The 16593-nt window shown below is 35.5% G+C and overlaps 1 protein-coding gene and 2 non-coding genes across 8 annotated transcripts in view; all 3 read right to left on the bottom strand.

Annotated features, from left to right (window-relative positions):
- CNOT1 (CCR4-NOT transcription complex subunit 1) overlaps positions 1-16593 on the bottom strand; it is a 95008-nt gene that overhangs the window by 17449 nt on the left and 60966 nt on the right. For 2 of the 6 annotated variants that reach the window (XM_010967251.3, XM_010967253.3), the window contains exons 17-33: positions 15707-15857; positions 14287-14488; positions 13444-13590; positions 12488-12612; positions 11585-11871; positions 10652-10730; positions 8568-8798; positions 8085-8225; positions 6829-7008; positions 5096-5212; positions 4653-4763; positions 4255-4332; positions 3902-4079; positions 2951-3081; positions 1290-1586; positions 442-582; positions 240-344 (exon numbers count right to left, since the gene is read on the bottom strand). In XM_010967251.3, coding sequence (XP_010965553.1) covers positions 240-344; positions 442-582; positions 1290-1586; positions 2951-3081; positions 3902-4079; positions 4255-4332; positions 4653-4763; positions 5096-5212; positions 6829-7008; positions 8085-8225; positions 8568-8798; positions 10652-10730; positions 11585-11871; positions 12488-12612; positions 13444-13590; positions 14287-14488; positions 15707-15857 — 2701 coding nt within the window. The remainder of the gene's footprint in view (positions 1-239; positions 345-441; positions 583-1289; positions 1587-2950; positions 3082-3901; positions 4080-4254; positions 4333-4652; positions 4764-5095; positions 5213-6828; positions 7009-8084; positions 8226-8567; positions 8799-10651; positions 10731-11584; positions 11872-12487; positions 12613-13443; positions 13591-14286; positions 14489-15706; positions 15858-16593) is intronic. The other 4 variants (XM_010967252.3, XM_010967254.3, XM_045504526.2 and 1 more) reach the window with 2 other exon arrangements.
- LOC123611948 (small nucleolar RNA SNORA46) lies at positions 6015-6153 on the bottom strand. Its single transcript, XR_006719062.1, has one exon. It is a non-coding gene; the product is annotated as a small nucleolar RNA SNORA46 (small nucleolar RNA).
- On the bottom strand, positions 15278-15413 carry LOC123611949 (small nucleolar RNA SNORA50). Its single transcript, XR_006719063.1, has one exon. It is a non-coding gene; the product is annotated as a small nucleolar RNA SNORA50 (small nucleolar RNA).

Below are 16593 nucleotides of genomic sequence, written 5' to 3'. Positions count from 1 at the left end.
TGGGAAACATAAAAACTAAAAGGTATATAAACTCTTAATAGCAGCACTTCAACAATGGGGGAGGAGACACATCGAAACAATTCCTATGCCTTTCCTACAGGTAGCCTTTAAGTGAAATGAAATGCTTTCTCAGAAATGGCATTTAATCTCAATATTCTAGTCCTTGTGAGGAGTTTAAGCAATAAGAACAGAAAGAAAACAAAGATGGGGCAAGGAGAGACAGGGCCCCCAGTTCTCACTTTCAGCCTGATTTGCTCTGGCATCCGCTCAGCTTGGTATGTTAACACAACAGGATCACAGTACCTGCGACCTTCTTGCCTAGCATGTTTTCTCAGCTCAAATTCCTGCAAATAAAAAATAAATCACTGAGGTTCTTGTTATGAGGCACCTTCTTAAATGGAAAAAAAAAAAATACTTAAAAGGCAAAAGCTAAACACTTACAGTTGCTAATCTCTTGTCCATCTCAGGGCCTGCTTTTTCTACCGCAGTCTTCTGAATAAAACAGCAAGCTAATTCACAATTGTCCTGAGCTAACTGAGCAGCTGCCTGATCCATCATTTCCCTTTGTTGTGGGGATGCAGTCTATTGGGAGGGGGAGAGACGGAAAAAAATTTAAAGTTTTTTTCTGTGGACAGACAAAACAGGAGAACAGAAAATGCAGCACTCAGACAAATGAATTAAAACTTCCAACTCTACTTATGACTCATTAGCTGTGACCACAAAATAGTCTAACAATCATGTTCACCTATAAGATAAAATTACTACTCAACTGAAACATCTTACAAGGTTGTTGTGAAGATACTGAATACCATGAAAACGGTAAAGCAGTAAACAAAGGCATTATGCACCATGACATATATCTGAGGCTTCAAATTAATAACTGAACTGCTTAATTAAAGAGAGTAAATGCTCGTGTGTGTGCATGCACAGTCACTTTAAAGTGTTCCATACTGTCCCACTCCAAAGTGCTTTAAATCTAAATCCTTCATGGTAGACAGAATCAAGACTTTTAACTTACACAATTAAAAAAACAATCCTTCATTTCTTTAAACCAGTGAATATGAGGTATATCTAGTATCTGCCAAACAATACTGAGGATACAACAGGAGCAAAAACAGACATGATCTTCACCTCACAGAATTTACAATCTAAGGGAAAGGAAGACATCAAACACATATAGTGACTACTAGAGTAAGTGGAAATATCCACTGCTACACGTAAAGAGAAAGAAACTCTTTCAGACAAGCAGTAATGAGTTTTACACTACAACATGAAAACAATCAACTTACACGAAGGGCTGAGGCAAAACTGTTTTTCAGGTTGGTAGATATGCTCATGAGCAAAGGTTCCCTGCAAGTAATCATAGCCATTCCAGCTGTCAAGTTACGCATCATGTGATGAGCTGCTATTCGCATTCGAGATTCCTCAGAATCCAGGGCAAAATCCTTCCTGACTATTTGCTCACAAGTAGTCATGGCAATCTTAATTGATCGATCCACCACAGGATGGACCAGCTCCTGGACAGCCCGTTCAATTGCTTGCCGCACACACTGCTTCAACTGTGGATGGGCCTGAAACAAGGGAATCTAGGGAGGAAAAAACAAGCCATCAGCTTGTTTTAATAAGACAACCCAATTTCTATTGGTAATCACACCCATGATTTCTAGAATTACTTCAAGGTTAATCATGAACTACCAATTTCCACTTCAAACAAGAAGCTCCGGAAATAGGTTATTTATCAATAATCAATACTCCCAAAGAGGGAGTAGTATTCAGTTTATTTTGTGACATATGATTATGTCTTTGATTCTTAAAAAAATTCTAAGTTTAGTGGGAAAATTGTTTATTACAACATGTTTAAAGACATTACCTGCTTAGTTAAAATTTTTGGCTCAAGTACTTAACTTGGGGAAATTAAAAAAGAACCAAGTTTACAGAGAAAAGGCTTTCTACAAAAACTATTATTGCTATAAATAATCCCTCAAAACAGCAAGCATTTTATAAAAATTACTGTACACTGAAAACTTTGGCTTCACTTGAAAGACTGTTTCCAATCTTTTATCTCAGGTATAATATTTGCTTGATCTCTTTAATTTACTGAATTTTAGGAAACTTAAAAACTATTCATGATGAACTTATGAAAGTAATCAGATTGCTGGGAGTATTATAAAATAATCATAATTTCTAGACGTAGGTTTTCCCCCCAAAACTAAGCGCCACATCTGTAGAAGCAAAAACAAACCAAAACATGTTAAAAATTATCTCTTTTAAAGCCTTTCAAAGACCTTTAAATACAAAACTTCAGTGTATTAATGTTACTCCCGTATTTGTAAACATTTTTAGGCTCTAAAAAGCAAAGGCCATGAAATCTGACTCTGAACTATACCACTGTGTTAAAAAATAAAAAACTAAGGATAAACAAGCAATTACCACCTTGAATATAGAGTAAAACACTACTTTTAATGATACAGGAAAAGGATTGACGAGAAGTTATTTTATATGACTTTAGACCAGACAGCCTCCCAGAACCAGACCACAGAAACATAACTGCGTACTAAGACCCATACTTCCAGATCTTGCCCTGGAGATTTTATATGTACACATACCATCAGCACAGTTCCAGCTATCTGCCGAAAGACATGGACTAACACACGACTAAGGTGACGTGGTGATGAATCCTGGAGATTGTGATCATATTGGCAGCTGACTTAATTTTAAAATCATGGGTTTGGATATGAGGAACTAATATAAACGATGTCTAGCCACAATGACTTATTTTTAGAGTAGAAAAATATCCCAGCTATACTATACAGCAGATCCCAATCCCTACTCTCTGCAACGAAAGCCGACAACCTAGGAATCCATAAGGAATGAAAGAGAAAGGAAGGGAAGGGGACCGATTTACCTTGTCACAAAGTACGAACTGAGGAACAGAGTGGTATTTACTTACTGTTGGGTTTAGAGTAATGTGTGGTGCCAGGCCCGCGAGGGAATAGACATTGATGTCGTGGTAACTATACTGTGGCTGTGGTGGAACTGTGGCTGTACAGGTGGTACTGGTAGCTGGTGTTGTAGAAGTTGCTAAATGTAAAGAGATAAAATAAGTGCTAATAAAAGTACAATTTCTGATTTTACTAGAAAATTAACAAGGTATTAAGTGATCTTTATCTAATTAAACTAACTGAATGGGGAGAGAGGGGCAGAGGTCTCATTTTTCCTACCCTGAATTATTATGAGGGAAATTGTTATTTTAGCAGAAATTTGAACATCACATGTAAAATTATGTCAGTGGCGGAGTGACAGGACACAGAAATCAACTGAGGAGTCATGCCACATTAGCAGGCCCAAGCCTTGTTAGATTATTCTATATCATAGATGTCACTTTTCAATCTAGGCTGTTTCCTAGTTTTACCTGGGGAGTCTTAAACTACTGAGGACTGAGAAAGAAAGAAAATCTGGTTTATTCTAACCACATGTCCCAATCATTCAACACTCCTATAGCTCCTACACTTCCAATCCTCTTAATCCAGGTCAAATAATCCACTTTCCTAGCGGGTTGAGCTGGTCTGGCCATCCCCAACAAAGGCCACCATGCCAGTGCAATTTTTTCTAAGACCTCAAACAATGTAAAAGATAATCTAGCTTAGCTGGCATATGATGAACGAACAACTGATTAATGACATTTATCTAAGTATACCATATGAATTACCTGGACAGATTCTAATACAGTAAGACAACGCCTAGATATTACTAACTTTTCCTTAATAATATAGAAGGCTCATCAGAAAGTATACAAAGTTTCAGTATCACATTACATGGAATAATTACAATTTGCCATATGCATGGGTGGGTACCATTTAAGAAAGCTTCTGATAAGTAGAGAGCCAATTATCACACTTACTTGTAGTTGTGATGGGAGGGAGCTCTTCTGGTTGCTTGACATCTTTCTTTGGAGCAGAGAGTTGCTCATCTAAGTTCTTTAGGCGATCTTTATCTTTTAGGAGGTTTCCAGGTTTTAGCTCATTGATGTCTAATGCAAGGTTCTTGCAGAGGACCTCGATCTCAAACTTCAAGTTTAACTGCATAATTACAATATTTGATTAGGATATTAAAAATGAAAATTTAGCTTCATAATATACTGTATTGTCACCCAAATATTATAGTGCTTCCCCCTACAAATACCCTCCTTTTCCTGTAAATTTTAATAATGTAAAGGCAGAATATGTTTCAAAGGACAAAGAACAACAAATTTACCTTTAAGTCATGTTCCTGATGTAGCTCAGCTAATACATTCATAATTGCCATTGTCCAGGGGTTGGGTGGCCTAAAAACCTATAGAAAAGCTATGTTAAGCTGATCCCAAACTCACTCTTTAATTTCTATCATCTAAAATAGTTAAGCACTTATACTTATGTGGCCTTAACACTTTCCTATCTATATCATATTTCAGAAAAATAGCAAAACCCAAAGCCACCCGTTAGAATCAGTCCCATAATACTACTTAGCCTCTAAAGTTGGAAATCCGAGTTTCCCTAATAAACTGACTAAACTAGCTCTATCTTCATAAGAACTAAGGATATAGTCTCTTCACCCTCTGCTAAAACGAACTTACAAATCAGCCATCAATAAAATAAATAATAAAATTTACTCACCACGCTGCGAATGCTAGACTCTAAGACTTTGGCAACAAAGGGCACTACATAGAGCAACTCTTGCTGTCCTTTAACATAAGCCTCTAGCAGCAAAGATTTTACATCCAAGTCCTAGAATAAGGAACGTATTTTTTAGCTTAAAATATACTAGAAAATCCCTCACAAAGTTCCCAAAAGATACCCTGACAGACTCATCTGCAAAACTGAAATCAATATAGTATTTGGCCCTTGCCTTAGGAAAAGGAAAGGGTAACAATAATAAAAGTCAGTAGACTTTTGTCTATCCTGCTAAATGTCATGAGCATGCAATTAGGGATTCAAAACATGGACCAAACTTTTACAAATACCTAATAATTAAAAAGTGGCCTCAAATAAAGACTTTTAGACAGAATATGCTGTATAAACATTCTCAAGTTTTATATGAGCCTTTAGCTGTAACTCACAGTGTGCAAGATGGGTTTATTTTTAGCTAGTGTGATCATTCCTAGCCAATGTCCCAAGTTCTTCAGCAAAGAACGATCGGAGAAATTGGCTGCAGCTTTATCAGAGGTCAGGAGCACCTGAAATAGTGTAGGAATAAGGAAGGTAAGACAATGAGCTTCTGAAAAAATATTCTTAACTAACTGTTTAAGAATTCCATTATTCTACATTAAAAACAAGCTGTCAGTACTGAGAACGTGCCCCCAAACTAGTTCTAGTCCATGTATCAAAGTGATATTTTGTTGTGTTTAGTGATATTTTTACCTTTAAATGCCTTTACATTTTATTTTTAAAAAACAGATAACAAGAATACACCATACAAAGTATACAAGGTTAAAAGTATCATGTATGGTCCCACAGAAAAGTATTATAAAACTAAAAGTTTTAGTTAGGTGTGAAGCAGAGATCCAATAGCAAATCCATTTTGAAGAGCTAAATTCAGTGCAAATGAAGACTACAGCTATGCTTCAAAGTCCTTCTAAGACAGCAGATATAATGGAGGAACATAACCAAGATCATGGTTTCTGCTGCAATCTTTAGCATTACCCAGGTCACTATACGTCTTTGGAGATAGATAAGATAACTTCCTGGAATACAGTATGATATTGCTTACACACTTCTTATCACATTTACAGAAAACCTAGTCCGTTTCATTAATTCTCTACTTCTTACTTTCCTAAGGGTTACAGCAACAACATAGGAGAATGTCTTGGGTACACACACATCCATGTACTACATAGCACCTCTTTATGGCTATAAATTTAAATTTATAATTTAAACTTTTGTTTAAAAGAAAGGATCCTGAAGTTTTGCTCCAGAGCATGTGGAAGCTTTCATATATACCAACCATCCTTGCTATCAGATAACAAAGACTGAATATCGTTATGTTCCTTAACTCCATACAGCAACAGCAGAATGGCACAAAGTCAGCTGTGCAACAGAAAGGAGCCAGGAATTCTTTCGCACTACAGCGTAACCAAGAATGGGGGAAATTCCCATCCACAGGTTTAAATATAGTGCTGGTTCCTGCCATATTCCAAGTTATTCAGCAAAGAACGATTACAACTATACGCTGGTTCGCACTGTTTTCTTAAAAAGTTATTCCTTCTAAGAAATAAAATACTTCAATTTCATGGAACAAGCAATAGCTCCATAGGAAGAGTCTGACCTTACACTAAACTGAGAATCCTAAACAATAGCTATTCCACAACAGGTCTAGAAAATCTGACATTTAAAAGACATCAAAATACTCACCGCAGCACTGTTTTTTTTAATAGTGAAAGTTATTAACAACATAAATATCCACTAGCAATATAATGAATTTCTGTAAGACTATTAAAAACAGAGGGACTAAAGCTAAGAGCATATAAAACTAAGAGCATAACATGTGGAAGGAGAAAAGGAAAAGTTAAAAATATGCACAAAGGGTAAAGATTTTAAACCATGCATGAAATGATGAAAAATTCAGAAGAGTGGTTACTTTCAAAATAAACAGTACATAGAGTATTTCTGTGAGCCTAAATTCTTCATGAAAATTTAATTGTGTATTTGAAACAAACCCTAGAGCAACTTTCATAAATACTTTAACACATATAACATACAGGGAAAACAGCAATTACCACCCCCTCAGATTCTGCCCGTGCAATCAAGTATTTCCAAACTCAAAACAGTAATAAAAAGAAATACAAGAACTTACTTTGATGTTTCTATAGGTCTCATTCAGAACCATCTTATTAAATTCAGGATTCTTCAGCGTGTCAAGAAAGTTTGAATATAGGCTGTGAAAGTTTGGCTCAATACTGACTCTCTTCATAACCAGGTATTGTGAAACCCAAGGCATAAATTCTTCCTTCACAGTTTCCTTCAGTTCTTCAACCTAGCCAACCATTATGACATGGGAAATACACAATTAAAAGATGATAAAAAGGGGGGAAGGGTAGATGCATGAGGTCCTGGGTTCAATCCCTGGTACCGCCATTAAAAAAATAAATAAACCCAATTATCTCCTGTTCACACCCCCAAAATAAAATAAAGTAAAATAAATAAAAATAATTTTAAAAAGAAAGAAAAAAGATGAAAAAATACAGTTCTGCTTCTCTGAATGATACAGGATGTGGCTCCTTGCAAAAATTAGATGCTAAAGCACCATGCTACATCTCTCTCAATTTCAGACAGCTGCCATCAAGTATAATATGTTCATGTAAGTATGGAGTCAATCATCCCTTAATTGGGTGATTAGAGCTGAAACAGCTATGTCAGTTTAAGCTTTAAAATTATGAAACATGTGGTCCTTCATCCCCATTTTACTCAACTCTCCATTTGACCAAAAAAGGATGAATTACTAAGCTACAACCTGCTATTAACAGACCTAATACCAGAATTGTTTTCCTAAATTTCTATCTCCAGGAATCATTTGTAAAGTTTGAAACTTCTCTTCTCAAAAGGGAAACTAAATGCTTCAAAATTTGCCCCCAGTCCATTATAGTGGGATTTTGAAAGACAGTACACGTATTACATCTCAAAATCCACTTGTTTAAGCTCATCTTACAGATATTTCCAAGCACTGTCTTAGCATATAATCTTATAAGGCAGGCATCATTACTTTTCATAAGCTCTATGTCAGTTTATTAGGTACCTAATGGTTTCTGGGAGAAGAGTTGTGAATGGAAGTACAAATGAAACTTTTCATCATCATGAAATCATTTTCAAGTTTATATCAAAAAGCCTGTGACTCATTGCAAAATACATTTAAAAACCAGTGTCTACAAAATCCACAAACCCTAGTTGGATACACATATTCCCTTCATTTTGATTCTATTACCTCAACCTTTAAAGTATTTAAAAGGGTGCAGAGTGTCGAATATAAATCCCCTAACCCATCTATACTTTTCCCATCAAGGAAAACTACAGAGAGTATTCATAGTGCTATATAAACTATTACATCATGCTCACCTTTTGTGTCATATTTGACTGTGACAGATTGTTGAAGATAAAAGCAATTTTCTCTTGGATATTTTCTGGGGGCTCTACAATTCTCTCAGTTTGATCTGTGGCCACAAGCAACGTATCTATATTTGTAGTATTAATAGAAGGCTAAAGAAATAAAACACATAAGATAAACAAACTGAAATGCCTGCTAGACAAATCCTAGGGGGAAAAATGTATACAGATGCCTTTGGCATGCAAAATGTACACGGTGTGTATGACTGTGCACTGGAAGTATTGGTAAGAATATGTACTGAACTATTAATAGGGGTTGCCTGTGGGAAATGGGGTGGGGGGTACAAAGGGAGAAATGCTTATCTTTATGCTTTTTTAAAAGGAGGTATGTGATGTTGATAATAAAATTAAAATACATGCTCACTATTGGATATATATTACAACATAACAAATCCAACAGAAAGAAAAAAAAAAAAAAAAGGTAGGCCTACTTACTGGCACATCTTTCTTAAAGCTGACTCCGGTTGGCCTGGTGACTGTAACCGTTTTAGCAACAGTGGTGGTTGTTGAGGTGGTTACCATAGTGCTAACCTGACCAGCAAGGGGAGCTTTTGCTGGAACCTGGGCCTGGGCCTGGGCCTGAGCCAGTGCAATACTTCCAGGGGTTGTGATAGAGCCCTGCATTTTCACAGGAGGATCTCGAGACTGCTGTCCATACTCGATATACTACAGGGGACAGGGAGATAGAAACACATTAGAAGAGTTCTTAACAGAAACTGAACTCTTTGAATTACACTCCCCTCACTTCTGAGTGTAGAAATTGTTTTAGAGCACTATTTTGATTCATCTATCTCCCTTATGCCTTGCCCCATTCTGGTCCATATCCCCCTATACATTATAATACATAAGTGGATACCATGAACTCCTTAAGGAGTAAAGGGAAAATATTAGTATGTTTTTAAAGTATTTATAAGAGAACTAGTCTAACAAAACAAGTTCCAAAAAGGCAGCCACAAATGCCTGCATATAAATTTCCTTAAATCCCTTACTACATGTAAACTTTAAAAAATTTAAATTATAGCAAATTGATTTCTTTTCCATTGGATGCTGATAAGAAAACCAAGGCCTAAAAAACATACTGCAGTTAAGAGTCCTAACTCAGTAAAGATATTACCACAAAACAAAAACACAGTGTATACCACACCAAGCCAACCTGAGGGTAAGCAATGATACTGGGTGTTCTGGGAAGTCTTCTCCTACTCCCCATTTCACAGACCAGTAAACCTCCTTCTCACATACAAATTAGAAGACAGACACAGGTTTCCTGATACTATTTCCAACAACTTTTACTTGACAAAACAAAAACTACTATCTACATACACAACAGCTTTATTCAAAAAAAAAGGGGGGGGGCATTTTCAAGGAGGAAAAATAATCTGTAAAGAAAGTACAGCCCTTTAAATTGACTACAGAAATATAAAATAACCTTTCTTCCCTTCTCTGGGTATCTTATTACAGTGGGAAACGGGGACCATTACTTTGAGTGACCACTTTTGTACCACGTCCCTTGTTCTTTCTCCTCTCTGGTCTTGAAAGGTCCCTATTCCCAGCACTGAATTCCAAATACATCTCATTCTAAGCCTCTGACCTCCCATCTTAGCTTTTCAAAACTGCTTTCCTGTCTAGTTTTCAGCGCTATAGTTTTGGAACATTCCCCTAACCCCCTCAATAGGAAAGAATACACTCCTGCCTCCCACTCTATGGTTTCCTAGGCTAACAAATCCAGTGGGATGGGGTAGAAAGCACTGGAATAAATTATAATATAGAATTAAAAGTAGGTTCAAATTTTGATCTTTCTGATTCTTTAAAATATGATCTTTTTAAAGCAGATTATCTGCTTTGTACAAGAAAAAAATAATAAAATAAAGTTAACAGAGATTAATCAACTTTCTTTTCTTGTTCTCTATAAGCTGACTTTAACTAAAGGTAAAACAAAAATGTGAATATTTACCAATCAACCTAAAACCAATCATTAAAGTAAATGACTTAAAAATTTCAAAAATAATCACATAACATGGCTTAAAATGTATATTCTCTGGGTTCCTTTCCTCAGGGACTGTCTCCTTTTTCACAAGTACCTTAAAGGAATCTAAGCAGGTGGTTTAAGAAGGCTGTATTTTTAAGAAACACTGGACTAAGTCTTAAACAGCTTTGAATTATATTAACACTTACAGCAGAGAAACAACCTTCCTTATTTTTATCAGAGTTCCACTCCAAATCCTTTCTAGAATCAGGCAGGGATTCTTAGTAACATCAAAAGATGTCAATTCCTCAATAGCATTATTAGGCTAAAGAACTAGCAAAAGGCCTTTTATTAAATCAAGCAAAACCATGCTTATAAAAGATAATCCAAATTTTTTTTCACGATTAAGCTGCAAAACAAGCAACAAATAACATTTGTATCTATATCATGCCCCTCACTAAAAAATCTTAATGCCATTCCTAGCAAATCCAAAATCAAATAAAAATAGATAAATCCTGCAACTACTGGTCAGATTTTAAGTACTGAAGACACTTACTTCTTGTAAATGATGTGGAAATTGCATAAAGTGACTGATAGAAGCCAAGTGCTGACAATACTGGGGATAGTCCTTCAATCTGTCAACAAAAACGTTCATTCATTCACCATTTCATGTAAGAACAGAGGCAGCACAATTTAAAATTTTTCAAAAGCTAGGCCATTTCCCTCATTGCTACCAATGAGATACCTCATTTTAAGAGAATGCCAAGAGGAGGAACAAAGAAGTAGAGGGGGGAAATATTTATGAACTTCACTCCTTTTACATCAAAAACAGTATCTTTGTTTTTTAAAGGTCTTATTCCACTTAAAATTAGATTACAATGAACCACTAAAACTATTACCTGGAAACAACAAATGCTCATCAAGAGGTGAACAGAAAACCAATAGCAAACCCATAACAATAGAATACTACTCAGCAATAAAAAAGAAACAAACCACTGAAACATTCAGTAACATGGATAAATCTCAAAAGCATCATGTAAGAAGTCTGACTCATACACACTGTGTATGATTCCATTTAAATAATACTCTGGAAAAACTAGACAAATCAGATCAGTGATTGCCAGGGTTTAGATGAAGGGGAAGGTGGAATAACAGAACTTCTTGGAGGTAATGAAAATATTCAGTATCTTCAATATCTTGATTGTGATGGTAGGTGGTTACATAGCTGTTTGTGCCCAAATTCAGACCTGTTTGTTCACTTTCACATATATAAAGTATACCTCAGCAAACAAAAAAAGCGCTATTTCATTTTATACATTTCATACCACTTATTTGCTAATTATAATGAATAGAATTTTATTCACTTGTTCCTGTTACTCCATACAGTCATTAAGATTAGGTAATATACATATAATAACGGCACGAGTAAGTAAGTTATTAATTTTCCTTATATATAAAGAGAAGCTTCACAGGAAACCTATCCACTCACCTATTTTTAAATCTATCTAATGCAGCAATCCCAAAATAATACATTTTGGATCCAAAAGGCTTGCGTAAGGCTTCAAGAACATATCGTAGGGCCAGACCTAGTGCCATGTAAGTGACCAGTCCTTTTTCAATTATCCCACCAAATAGGCAGGCTGTTATATGTAACTCTTTATCAGGGTACTGGGGAAAGAACCGATACTCTTCAAACAAGTTCCTTAGCATACAGTTAAACACTTCTCGTTCCCTCTTTATGGTAGAATCTTTAAACCTCTGTAGCATTTCTAATACCTGGAAAAAGCAAGATAAAAACAATATGCACATAAAAGAAATTATTATTAAGAGCATTCCTCAAATACTCTTAATTGTTAAGCAAAATATTTAACAATAAACTGAGCTTGAGATAAATATTAAGGTTTTAAAAAAAGAAAAAAGAGGACACTAATAAACTCATCTATAAAACAGACTCGCAGACATAGTAAACAATCTTATGGTTACTGGAGGGGAGGGAGTGGGAACGGATAAATCTGGGAGTTTGAGATTTGCAAATGTTAACCACTATATATAAAAATAAATAAAAAACAAATTTTTTCTGTATAGCACAGGGAACTATATTCAATATCTTATAATAACCTTTAATGAAAAATACGAAAACAAATATGTGTGTGTGTGTGTATATATATATATATACACACACACACACACACACACACATGCATGACTGGGACATTGTGCTGTACACCAGAAATTGACACATTATAACTGACTATATTTTAATGGTTTCAAAAGATGCAAAGACGTATCAAAACATTTTGTGCTAGATTTCACTTTGGAAAAGGGCATTTATTTAAGAGTTATTACCTAAACCATTAAAGAATTAAAGAATCAGATCATCTTAGAGACTCACCTCATCAACGGACATGGTTGGATGTGGTGGGTGATTATATATTCTCTGGAAATAGCTGTTTGCTTCATCATCTATCTCTTTACTAAAGTGCTGATTTGCCTCTGGCCACACCTGAGACAAGTCCGCTGTGAGAACAGAAAACCAACCAGAGGGCATTTAGGCTCTTCCTCCACTCCCCCATATGAAGCACACAGAGCCAGAGAGACCAATATAGTTTGAATTTCAAGGAAAAAAAATGAAGTGACATGTTTAAGTGGTCAAGTTTCAGTATTTGAGTGCTCTAGGGACACACAAAATTCTAACAAAACTGCTTTACAACTATAGTTCTGTCTTACTATTTTATTCATGAAGACTTATTACACTATGAAAGTTCACTAAGTTCAAATTCGTAACGCACTTACCCTTAATACAATCTCACTTGAGGTTAAAAAATCTTTAGTACTTTATAATAAAAACCACATTTAACATGTAAGAATTATCAATGCATATGCATGACATACTGATATAAACACAAAGCATGCTACAAAACATAACATTCAGACAAGCCTTTCACACTAACGTTTTTAAGTCAGTTAGTTTATCTTGGATAATGAATATTTAGTCCCAACGACAAGGACAAGTTAATAATACCTATGGTATTTACAAAGAGGAATTCTCTGACTTTGAAATAATTACTAAAGGAGACAAAACTTTAAAAATAGGTTTTTGTGATATCATATATATTATATGGCAATATTTATTATATATACTATAAGACTATATAAAAATAAATCATAAAGCTGTAACAAAATAAAGTTATCTTCATAAGCTCCCAAGATGAAACAGAAATCTGAAACTCTCCTGTATTAAGGTAAGTCAATGTCTTTGTCTATATAACTCTAGGGACACCAAATTGGACATGGAAGTTTTATGTGTATCAGCCACACTTCACAATCACAGACAACACTACCACTTACAAGGTTTCATCTTACTCTGCTGGAATGTAGGCTGGTTCAGTCCAGAGGTGCCCAGTTTCCTCTGTACAAAAGGATCGTTATTCACTGCAGGGAGTCCAAGAGCCCCAGTTCCTATACCAGTCAGGCTGCCTGTGCCAAGACCACCTACTAGAAAGAATGAAGGCAGCCAGAAGTCTTATCATTACTCATATTCTTGACTTTATTCATATCAAAGATATAAGTTCTTACTTAGAAAGTCAAGGTCTCCTGTTAACTCAGTGGTAACAAGGTTACAGAGCTATTGCATTTCACTCCTTAGGTTTTAGTACTCTACACTTATACTCTGGTGATAAAGGGTGAGGATAGCTAAGAAAAAACAAGTCGGTAGTTGAGGGGAAAAATGTAACCTTTAATTCAATATAAAGTTAAAAGCCAAAATACATGGAAAAGTTTTAGGGATATACTATCATCTTCAAGGTAAGTGCAAAAAGGCAGAACATACACCTGAATCTGATGTGTGAAATATTTTCTACCTTTATTATACCAACCTTGTGTAATTCATAAAGCTTTGAGTTTTGATCTAAGCCTAAGTTCTTTAGAATGTGATTACCACATTTGTTATTGTTTATACTATCCTTTGGTAACAGAATCCTTACTGAATACTTTAAACTTGATAGGAATATCTTCATTGCAACTGGATTAAATTAACATATTGTTTTTTTCTCTTCCCAATTTTGGATATGAAGGCCAACTTTCAAAATTTGTTTAAGTAGCTTTCCTCATCAGAGTGACTCCAAAAATCTTACATACACTAAGGCACAATGAAGCTTACCAATAATCTGTACCCCTACCCACCCCCCTTACCTGGAAGCTGTGATGAAAGTCCTCCAATACCACTGAATGCAGTTGTCTGATTTGGGGTTGATAGGGGTGGAAATGCTTTTGCTGGTGACTGAGGGGTACTGAATGCAGAACCCAAATTTGGAGGAAAGCCCTGCATACTCTGGGTGTGAGGGGCAGCTGAACCACCTATACTAAGAGATGCCATTCCAGCAAGAGGATCAATCTAAAGAAAAACATTATAAAAACGTATTAAACATACTTCAAGCAGAGGCAGACAAATGACACAGGTAAAGCAATCTTTAGCAATAGCTCTTCAAACGCATATGTAAACTGCAAAACCACACACAATCATGAAACTTAAATCCCAAAATCATGTCAAGTGTGCTAGTTATTTTCCTTCTTACAATAATAATAGATTGAGTAGGTTTAAAGTAGCCCCTGCCAAAGAACCAGAGCCATAATATGAGGGCTATAAAACTTCAAGAATAAAATTTAAGATCAATTTCCCTGAAACTGAACTATTCAACATTTAGTAGTGACAGGGAACAATTATTACATCAAGTTCCTTATAATTTCCAACAAGCCCCTTGAAAACAAACCAACAAAAAACCTCAACATAAGTTACTTAACGTTCAACACAATAAAAGCATTAGAAGTTAGAAATCTTTCAGTCATAACAAATAAATGTCAAAATTTGAGTATCTTGGGGTTGAAGATCAGCTCTAATTAAGAAAATCAAAAACAAAAAACAAGGTATGCTATTCACCAAAAGATTTTATTAAATATCTAATAACCACACTTTCAAGCTTCTTAGTTTGTGGCATTACTTCAGACCTTTGTGATTACAGAAAATAATAGACGAAAATGCCTTTTATAAAGTGGACACTGAAGAATCACTAAATGTTCTCTTCTCTTAAAATAAACCCCAATCTGCAATTCAATGCAGCTGAATACAGAAGTGGAACGTGTTGCTCCCAGAGAGAAAGGGGTAGCTGGTGTCAGGGAGTAACTTAAATGTACCTTGTTTTTAAAAGAGCAGTTCAGTTGAGAGCTGAAGAGCCCCAGTTATAACAAGTCCTTATGCTCTAGCACTGTTGCTTGGCCCGTGAAGCTACAAACAAGACACATCAGGTTCAAAGGCAGTGCTTATTTCTCAAGTCTAAGTTATTCTTATTTTAAAAAGAAGCCCTTACCATTTACCTAAATAAGCTGTTTTGTATCTTTCCTCTCAAAGTCATGTTCTATTTAATGATTAAAATTTATTCTCAGCCACGCCTATTTACAGATCTCCTTTAAGTGGATAATAGACATGCAGTTATCTAAAATGTAATAAATTCAGACAAAATCTTCCTTTGAGTAGATTATTAATGATGATGTATAAGTTTATTCTATTCCAAGTCTACGAATGAATGGGGATGTGCCAAATGTATCGGTCATTTACCTGAACAGGAGAAATGGCATCTAAGCTGCTAGCACTAGGAGGGCGTCCTTTTGGCATAACTCCAGGTGGTGGCTGTCTGGCCTTGTTCATAACATTACTGCAGTTGGCTACCATGGTGAGGATGGTTTCTGATAACTCCTGAGAAACACTCCTTAACGGAAACAAAAAGTGAAAAATATCACTTGTTATTCCCTAGAACACCTAAATAAACAAATCTGGGTTTCTAATAAAGAAAACTTGCTGGAACCTAGGGCTAACTTTCTACCATACCCCACGTCTCTGCATCTGCATCAATCACTAGGATTTTCTGAGCATTGGCTTTCTCTTGAAAATATCTCTTACATGTTTGAAATTAAGCCTTGTGTACAGGGCTGCCTATATATTTTAAAACACTACTCTGTAATAAACACTCTATATCCTCAGCCACTTCATCAAAAATTATGGCCCAATATAGACATATCAAAGCAAATAAGCAATTTTTACACTAAGTTCTTGTGGGGGGAATAGGTTTATTTATGTAATAAATGTACTGGGGACTGAACCCCTCATGTATGCTAGGCACATGCTCTACCACTGAGCTATACCCCTCCACACTAGGTTCTCACAGTCAAAGACAATACATTTATTTAAGTATAGATAAAAATGCCATAAACATAGTCAGTAACTATATTTGGCAAGCACTTAAAGAACTGATTGACTTCAAAAATGTGAACATAAGAAACATTTGAGAGAAAATCCAACTTCCTATCTTAGGGTGCTATTGTCTCATAAAACTGTGGAACCCCTTGTAACTCATAAATGTTATACAAACTTGATACCATCTTAGAGCTTACCTCCTAAATTCAGAATCATATTACTGGCACTAAAAAGTAAAGGTATTCACTCAG

Source organism: Camelus bactrianus, chromosome 9, assembly GCF_048773025.1.
Source record: "Camelus bactrianus isolate YW-2024 breed Bactrian camel chromosome 9, ASM4877302v1, whole genome shotgun sequence".
Lineage (NCBI taxonomy): Eukaryota > Metazoa > Chordata > Mammalia > Artiodactyla > Camelidae > Camelus > Camelus bactrianus.
Note: the sequence above shows the minus strand (reverse complement) of the source record. Positions and strands in the feature narration are given on the sequence as shown.